General features: G+C 27.4%; 1 protein-coding gene across 2 annotated transcripts in view; it reads left to right on the top strand.

The window, feature by feature from the left end:
* The first annotated feature begins 1,709 nt into the window (after positions 1 to 1,709).
* LOC111615202 (protein D3-like) overlaps positions 1,710 to 10,030 on the top strand; it is a 19,360-nt gene continuing 11,039 nt past the window's right edge. The window contains exons 1-2 of one of the 2 annotated variants that reach the window (XM_023356610.1): positions 1,710 to 1,841; positions 1,917 to 2,016. In XM_023356610.1, coding sequence (XP_023212378.1) covers positions 1,957 to 2,016 — 60 coding nt within the window. In that variant the 5' untranslated portion in view covers positions 1,710 to 1,841; positions 1,917 to 1,956. The other variant, XM_023356609.1, reaches the window with a different exon arrangement.

Here is a 10,030-nt window from a genome sequence, read left to right as displayed (position 1 = left end):
TCAAACGTTCCAGTATCTTTCGGGAAGAACTCATTTTATATAGCGACTCTTGTCTTACCAAAAGACAAAGCTTGCGTTTCTATTTTAAAAAAAATTATTTAAAAATTGATAAAAATTCGAAAATAATAATTTATTTTAATTGATTAAAAAATATATAGAGAGAGAAAAAGCTTTTAAAAATTTCAACAAATTCTATTAGAAGACAGATGACCTATCTGTTTAGCGTTTGATTTGCTTCCAAAATATTTTAAACTTTCTATTATTAATATTTATAACATTTAAATAATTGCAAATAATATAGCATAAATGTGCTATTTTACTGTATTAAATGAATTAGAAAGTCATATTAAGGATGAATTAACTTATAATTAACTCTGAACTTTGTATAAAGATATTCTTTTAATGATTCGTCCGCATGTCTGTACGTATTCTTCATTTCTGTTTTGAAAACCGTTATAATCTTATATAATTATAATATTTCCAGGCAAAATATCAACAATCGAATAAAAATATCACGTTTGTTTTGCTATTTTTTCTTCTAATTTTATTATAAATTTTCAATCGAATTACTATTAAAATTCTTTTATTGTTGTGACGAAAAGAGGAAAAAAACTGTAACTCTATATTTTACTGTATAACATTCTTTGAACGGTTGCTACTTCTAAACAGATTTAAATAAAAACTTAGAATATTTTAGATGTTATTAAATATAACCTTTTAAAATATGTTATTTTATCGATTATCCGTACATAGATAAAATATATATAAATTGATCCAAAAATCAATATTTATGGATAGTTTCAAACATGTATAATTTTCAGAAAAGATAGGAAGGATTTATAAATAACAGGTAAAAACTAGTACGTGTTTTTAGCGACTTTTGATTTAACTTAAAAATTATCAAACTTTTGTGATATTTTTAAAATTATAATATATTCATGCAATCGTTATGATTATCCTTATTAATTTTTTTATATTTTTATAATTTATAAGCTAAATGCATAATTTTTTTTAAAATTAAGCGAACTCCACTTCCCTTCTTTTAAAGATGGCGTCTGGGACTATAGTCTCCATTTTTATAGGAAGAGTAAGCGAAGAAAATTAAATATAATGTAGGATAATTATTCCTTAAAATGTAAAACAGTCAAGCATAGAAAAATATATTTATATTTTATATTGTAAAGCCGAATCGCATACTCGCTGATTACTTAGAATGAACTGCGCAATAGCGTAACTTCGCATTGTATTTATGTTACGCTTTCAATAATGAAACAGCGTATCCATTTTTACGTTTGTGATGAATATATAAAAAAACTTTTCTACATTTCGACGGGAATCGTTTATTATTAATACTGAATTATAAGAAATGTTCATGTGATTCCACGTCGCAAGATCACAACATCGCCGCAACGCGATGCGACGACCCCACGTCGATACTGAAAACTTTACACGTATTGAAAAATTGACCTAAATTGAATGAAATTTTTAAAATAAAATAATTATTATCGACAAGTTTAAATTAATATTTATAAGAGTATAATTATTAATAAAGTTTATATTATCGAATTATTTTTCAATTTGTTAAAAAAAACTTTAATTATTTAAAATTACGCAATAAATAATTATATAGTGTTATAATTTTTATTTTTAATATTAAAAAATGAATAGTAAATTCACTTCAGTACGAAAAATTTAAATGTAATAAAAAATAAAAATAATAATAATAATTGTATATATGCAAATGAGCACGAGCGTTGCAACGTAACCGTTGAAGGCGTGACGTCAGTTTCTTGGCTGCGACGGCTACACAACGTGTTTTTTTCTCTAACCGGATCCAATCGGTATTACATTTATCATCATCAAACCATTAAGATGCTGCGTGTGTTACTGACTATTTCGTTTCTTACTTTTTCCAGAGTTTCGACCGAACCTGGAAATCTAACTCTAGTAAACAGCATGGAGGAAAATGGAGTTGTTCCTGATGTTCTCGACACCGCCCCACGTTATATAGCCGAGGTAAGGTCAATTCACTTTCATCATACGCTATAAAATAATTAAATTTAAATATTACTAAAGTTCTTCGATGCTTTAAAGCCTTCGTTATGCATTAAGCTAAAGAATCTAAGCAGAAATGGCTGCTACATGTGTAAATGATATATTTTTACATTAATAAGGCGACGTGAATTGCAAATTTTATGCTTTTTAATTACATAATTAATGTGTCTGTCGATTGCATTTATTAGAGAGTCGACGAATCATTCTTCCATGCTTAATTTTTAATATATATTTCATTCTTTTACAAATTGTAGAGAAAACGTTATCTGAAACGTATCTAAGGGTCATTGCTGTCTTCTATATATATATCTGTACTGTTGTCTGCCCACTTATAAGATGCACAGACAGTTCCAAGCTTTGTTGTTTATCTTGAGTGTGTAATTTTTGGAAAGGCTGCATAAAAAGCATTAGAAGGTAGATTTTGTTTTAAAACTTTTCAATAAAGGTGAGAGATCTGGGTACTAAAACTGATGTGATTTTTATAATTCGTATCTGTATTGTTACGAGTTATAAAAATCGTATGCTCGTCTAACTATTTATGATTTTACGGTACAAATACGACTCCGGATGAGGTGGTTGGGGTCGTGTTGGAGCCATTTAGAAGTAAAAATGTCAAAATAACTTGTGGTTATGTGACCCTTAGCAGTATATAGTCCCCTTGAAACTAGCCTGCCTAGAACGTCGAAGACCTTCAAATATAGAGTAAAATTTAGAGATACTGTTCCTCTGACTTTTTCCGTCGTCTAGTGGGGTAGGAAATTTGGTTATAGGGTCCAAATCCCTCGTTTGAAACTGAAATTTTATCAATTTTAGAGTCTAGATGACCTAACTTTATCAATAATGTACTTTAATTACTGCAAATTACTTAATTTTAATTACCGAGTTTGAAAATTAGAAGCTATAATTTAAACGGCTTCAAAATAAATTGTGATATTTCTAAAGAAATTATTTTCCGTGTGAAATTTGTTAGTTTTATTATAGCATATAGTAATAGAATTAGTGTGATGATACTCTCTGATATTTATCTATACATTTTCATATAATATTTTAAGTATAAATTTTATGAATACTTTTTTGGATTCTTTTTGGGAATAATGAATTAGAAAGTGACCGTGACATATAATAGATAGAATATAATTGCTATTGCTCTGGTAATCTTGTAATACTGATAAAGGAAAATCATAAAACTGAGAATAAACAGCAAATATCAAGTAAGAAAGGAAAGTAAAATGTGATTTCTTAATTTGTTGAGTCAAAGTAGAAATAGAAGTAAAATAATGCAGATTCTGAGAGAAAGAGAATGCTAATTTATATAATTCCAACTGTTTATTCCAACAAAATCATTTTATTGTAAAATATTGAGAGACCTTTTAATCCAATTTACATATTTGTAAGCAAGGAAGAGCCTTAAAAGAAAGGTCAACTCTGCTCATGTCAGATGCGTGTTCCTGTGGTTGTGTAGGATGTATGAAGACATCAAGATTTTATTTGTAGCCTATTTAGTGTTCACTATTTTATAAAGAAATCATTTTAGCCTAATTAAAATAATTTTCTAAATTAAATTTATTATGCTAGTAATGAAATCAATGGAAGTTTCATAAGCAGTTAAATACTGTGTTTATATATAATTAAAAGTTTAATTTAATGTAAAAATATATTTAATTATCTACTTAAATTAATTTTTAATTAGTTTAGAAAATTAAATATGTAAAAAGTTAGGATCATAAATGACTAAGAATTAAATAAAGCAAAGCTGTTTTAAATTTTAAACACTTGTAACAGGAAATTTCATATTGCGATATAATGTTTTCGTAAGCACTTTAATTTTCTAGTAAATCCACGATTTTATAACTTCATATTAATTCATTTAGAAATTTGTAGTATTTCCATTCTAATTCTTGGTACTTTTCGGTATATGTATCAGAATTAAATTTATAAATATAGACTAGAAAACATCTCTAAAATGAAAAGCAATAACTTTGGTTTTTTTGGTTATGTCTTCAGTTTTATTGTCTTTCATCTTTATTTCATATAACACAATTTTCTAGCAAATGATTAATTTGATATTGTATGGAATAAGAGTATGAATAATGATTTAATGAAATAATTTAGCTCAATCCCTAAAGAAAGTTAATTCTGTATCATGCATTAAGACTCTAGACTTCATAACAGGAATGATTTGCATGACAGATCATGAGTATATATTAAATGAAATTCCTTGTAGTGTAATTGTTGATTTAAAATTTAGGCATCACTTATTCTAGAGAATTCATTAACTTTATTATATGTAAAGACAACATGTAGTTTATTCTCTGTAACGAACCTCATCAATCAAAATTTGGTTGGAAACAATTGAATTACAATTTAAGAACATACCAATATAAATGTTATTAATTAAGGATACAATAATTGAGATCATAGGGTTGATTACACTAATTAATGTTACAGTGTGCTGCAGTATACTGTTTTAGTATGGTTGCAAAATACTAAATTTGAAGCTAAAGCAGAAGTGTTGATCTCAACTAGAACAATGTTTGTAATTAGATTCAGAGAATTAGCTCATTAAAAGCCAATGGTATAGTAATTTTGTTTTGTTAATAATATAATTTGACTTTTGTTATAGTCCAATGTTTGCAGTAATGAAGTTTTTCTGAATTACAAAGTATTACTCATACATAACTAATAATACAGTTAATTTAACTTGAATGCGCAAAAACATTTATATTCTTTCTTCTTTCCAAGAAATAGATGGAAAATATGGTAATGGCATTTCTTATCAGCAATTTTCTTTGAACCACAAATACAAATTGAAATGCTTGACTTACCTGAAAATGAGTTTCATTGAAGAAGCAGCAATTCTAAGTTTACCAGGCATATTTAGAGAAGTTTTAGATGCTAACACCTCATAACCTAAATTTCTTACCATTAACTTAAAAATGTTTTGGAAAAGTTGAATTAGTGCTTAGCCTTGGCACATACTCTAACTTACTCCAAGGTTAACTTGTGTACAAGAAGCAAATCCTGTTTATAATAATAATCATCTTATTTACAATATATTGTTTCTCATTTCTTTAATTTTGATAAACAATTCTGTATTCTGATAGTTTATGAGAGAGCTTTTTTTTCTAGAAGTCTTATCTCTGTTTGAATTAGATAAGTTTTCATAAAGCTAATTCTCAAAAATAGCTGATATTGATTTTTGATGTAGTTGCCAGAAAATTGATTCAAGTTTATGAAGAAATATATGAAATATTTTAATTTGTAAAAATCTGAGGTATTCTGTTTAGAAGAGCTGTTATAGATCTCTAATTTTCTAAAAAGAGAATTACATGTAATGACTTTAAATACTTGTACCAATAATTAAAGTTTGTGTAATGATGTAAGAAATACATGAGCTAGTTTTTGTAATTTGTCCTTCTTTAATTCTAGTCCTTGATGTATCAAAGCAGTTATATTTTATTAATATTATAAGTAATGTTTTATGGAAAATGTTTACACTTTATTTACTACAAGTTGTTTAAAGCAGAGATAGTGTTTTATATACAGTAGAGCATCGATTATCCGACTCAATTGGGGACTGGGGTTGGTCGGATAACCGAAAAGTATGAAAAAATACATTATTAGTATAGTATATTATTATATCTAATGTAATTAGTATATCGCTATTAACCTACTTCTCATTGAATTTTCATCAGTGTTAAGCCTAACAAAATTTTTTAAAATAATAATCATCGCTATTGTGTCGTTAAAAATTATTTTTAAATTATTTTATTGCTCACAAAACAAACCACCACTCATAATTAGAAAATTAAGCCTTATTTAAATATTGGCATCCCTTTTGTGGGGATGCCAGCTAAAACACCAAAAATTTAACGAAAATAATATTAAAGTAGCCAAGACACAGCCAAATATTATAGCGCCGCATCACCAGCGGACATTTGAATTTGCCGACTAGAACGTGGTCAGTTAACCGATGTGACGGTTGATCGGGGATCGGATAATCGATGCTCTACTGTATATACTAGATCAAAGTGACAGGTAAATTTAAAGTTTTTATAAAATAAAACTACTTTTCTAATATCGTTTAGTTGAATTTTTCGATTCTGTTCTAATATTATTTAATATAATTAAAATGCCATTAGAATATTTAGAAATTTACATATAAAAGTAAAATGAAGACAATGCAACAAAGCATTTTTAAATTTGTCATTTTTTAAATATTAATGTGACAGGAAAATTTACATTTTACTGTTTAAAAAGCTGTGAAATGTCAAACACTGCTGTAATTTTCAGTTGAATACATTCAATAGTAGTATCTTTTGTATGATAAATATATTTTGAAAACAATATAATTTATTTTGAAAGTATATTATCATACATAAATATACAATGTATGGTATCAAATATCAATGTATATAAATATAAATTGCAAAAATATTCTACTTACACATCTAATGCATGTAAGATGTTCATGCAGTGAATTCACTTTTTGGATATTATCAATTTTAATGTTAGAATTAGCAAGTCCACAAATATAAGTTAAAATACACTTAAAGGTGAAATTGTGATTACAATAAACAATAGTTTTAACATCATTTCCTTCAGATAAACAGGCAGAAAGATTTTTCGTGCTGTTTACACTCACTGCATAGTCTTGTATTTTCGTATGAAATGTAGAATCTCTGCTGTTAAGTGTTTTTAAATAGTGATGTTGATACTATTTAATTCAGGTCGAAGGTACGTTTAAGTAATAATGTAAGGAAATCTCTCTTAATGCCAAATGAAATCTTTCATTTTTATAGTACATGTACAAAACTGGCATTTTGTTTTTTATATATATCCCAAATTTTTATATAAATAAATAATAGAAATTATGTGTAGCTGGTTTGCAAAGTGATTTATGCAGTTACTAATATTGATCAATAACTTCATAGATTTTTTTTTACTGTATGGCTTTATGTATACAGATTAGTTTAAGTTGACAAGTGTTTACTTACTGTAAAAGTAGAAAAGAAATTATTGCATTAATATTTCAATATATTATGACCGGAAATATTTTAGACAATGATACTGATAGTAAAGATAACCAAACCGGTAGCTAACGTAATGCTAATGATCATTGTGGAGGATCCAAAAAATAAATTATGGCATGATGCCAAAGTAGAGGGAAGATAGCAATTTTTATAAAATAAACGGTAATAAAATAATGTTATGGATAAAAAAAATTTTTAAAAATGAATTTATTATTAAATAAATTATGTATTTAGATAGATTTTTTTAAAAGTAAGTATGCAAGCGTAAGTGTAGAATAATGCACTTATTTAGATTGTGTTAATAATTAGTAAATTTAAAAATGTTAATGACTAAATAAAGATTAGATTTGCAAATTTACTTTTAAAACAGATGTTCTGAAGTGTTGCTTTTATACTTCAAAGTTCAATCGTAATCAGTCTTCTCCCAACAAGTTTAGGTACTTGATGTAAAATGTTGGCCTACTGATACTACATATTCCCTTATAAGCAGTAGTTGTCACTTAGTGATGACAATACTTGTTCTATAATAGTCAATTGTATCTAGTCTAAAATAAGGTTATTTTTAAAATATTTTATTTACAATTATTTTTTAAACTGGTTGGAGAAAATATTTTGTCAGTTGGTTGACCACCTAAGTATCAAGAACGTGGATAATTTATTAAGTGATAAAACAGCATAAAATAGAGATTTTTAATGTTTAAAAAAGAATTTAAACTATTCAAGATGGGAATTAGTTAATACTAATGTTCAGAAAATGTTTGACCTGTTTGTATTGTACTATTATTTTTATTCATACATCCTGTATGAATAAAAATAATAGTATAGATGAAAGGATGTGTGTGTTAAAGACTAATAGGAAGAGGTAATATTGGTAATAAAATAAAAATATGAAGAATGGGTATGGTGGAATTCAGAAAAATGATTTTTCTGAAATTTTTCTGTAGTTTTGTCAGATAATGTGCTATCACATTGGGGAGATCTCTTAGAAATTATTACTTTTCCAGTTGTTATATATACATATAACAAGGAAATCTTGTTAAATTTGACCCTCAGAGTTTTGTAAATTTCCACATTTTGAGACCGCCTAAATCCAAAAAAGTCAAAAAAATTCTGTGAGAGTCAAAAACGTTGACATGTATTTCGCTTAATATTTCAGGATGTGGTAAAGATTAAGAAACAAAATTTGGCATGGTTGCTTGTATATGAGGGGCATTGATGCTATTAAACTTTGGTGGTGGAAGATCGAGAGGTAGAGGGGGGTCTGTATCTTGAGGGGTAGGACTTAATGAAGATTTTATTCATTATTAGCATTTATGCTCTTATATAAAACTTACTCCTACCCTCAAAATTAAGCTTTTTGCCATTTTTACAAATATAAAAAGTTTTTTTAACAAAATCTGATAACAAGACACCATACACAATTTTATTTTTTGCTTAATAATATGAGTTTTTATTTTTAAAAAAACTTGTGTAACTTTTCCGGCTGTTATCTAAAACTCTCGTTGCTAGATTTATTTGTTATAGAAAAACATTGAAATTATTAACAATTTTTTGTAAACATTTGGTCATTTGGATAAGATATTGTGTCAATTATTTTCGGGGTATGTTACTAGTTTTTATAAAGAGAGAAGTGCTGGGCTAAGTGATTTGGAGATAAGCAAAGGCTCCTTGATCCTAATCCTTTCCTCAAATGCATAATAGGTTGGAAAGTTTGTAAAATTGGAATATATATGTTAATATGATAATTGATATTATCTGCTTTACAAAATAAGCAACGTTTAATATAATTGTGTTTTAATTGTAAGCAAATATTATATACAAAAAAAACAGTGAATATGAGAGAGATCAGTATTATTTGTTCTAAAAATTGTTTAAAATTGATCAAAATGTATTTTGAAACCCATATACAGATGCCTAATGCCTACATGGTGGAACCAGGATGAGCAATTGGTTCATGTTTGCTTCATGCTTTTAGTTTTCCTTTGCATTCTTTCAAATAACAATATTATAAGGTAATGGTATTATTGTAAGAGCAAATTTATTTTAGGTTTTATTTGAAGTAATTAGTTTTTACATGATGAGATCGCTCTTTCAGTTCTCATTTAAGATTTATTATAGCACTACTTTTTGGAAGATTCCATATTTATTGATTAGTTGTCATATTCACTTGTTTTGTACGTTTCTTATTCACACTCAGAAAGATAGAGGAAAATAGTAAAGTAGAAACAAATCTATTTATGGAATATGATTTTAATGAATGAACTGATAGGTTAGTTGACCTAAATTTGTATGTTTTGCCTGCAGGTGCCCTTGTATCTATATTTCCTGTTTCTATTGAAAACTTTATACAGGGGTGCACAACCTGCGGCCCGCGGGCCACATACGGCCCCCTATTAATGTTTATGCGGCCCGCGGACGGTACAGGTCAAATCCCTTCTTTCGAAGTTTCTAAGTGTAGAACTTTTTCCCTTTCACAAAGTCATTAGCACCCAACTGTTTTATGACTTTCCCTGAGGTGAGAAATGGGGGATTGTTCTATAAATAAGTCTATTTCTAGCTAACACTTTCTGGTTTAGATATCGAATATTTTAAAATGATGTTAGAACGTCATTTCCGATGTTATCGGGAAGTTTCTATTTTGGCGGGAAATCTTCAATTTTATGCTTCGGAAAACTTGCCTATTCGTCTAAATAACGTCAAATAACAAAAATAAGTGAAAATAGCGCTGAAAAACCATGAAAATAATGATTTTTTAGCATTTGTTTACATTTTAGATTCTGATTGGCATAGTCGAATTTGAATCAATCTTTTCTGAAAAGACGCTTATTCGTCAACCTAATGTCATTCAAACTAGAAAAAAACTAACCAGAGTTCAAAAAGGAATGTACAAAAAGCTATAAAACCAATAATTTACAACAATATCTCTCCATAGACAAAGAATA

Source organism: Centruroides sculpturatus, unplaced genomic scaffold (genome assembly GCF_000671375.1).
Source record: "Centruroides sculpturatus isolate CEXI.00-Female unplaced genomic scaffold, Cexi_2.0 scaffold2348, whole genome shotgun sequence".
In the NCBI taxonomy this organism is placed as follows: domain Eukaryota; kingdom Metazoa; phylum Arthropoda; class Arachnida; order Scorpiones; family Buthidae; genus Centruroides; species Centruroides sculpturatus.
This window is presented reverse-complemented; position numbering and strand designations above follow the sequence as displayed.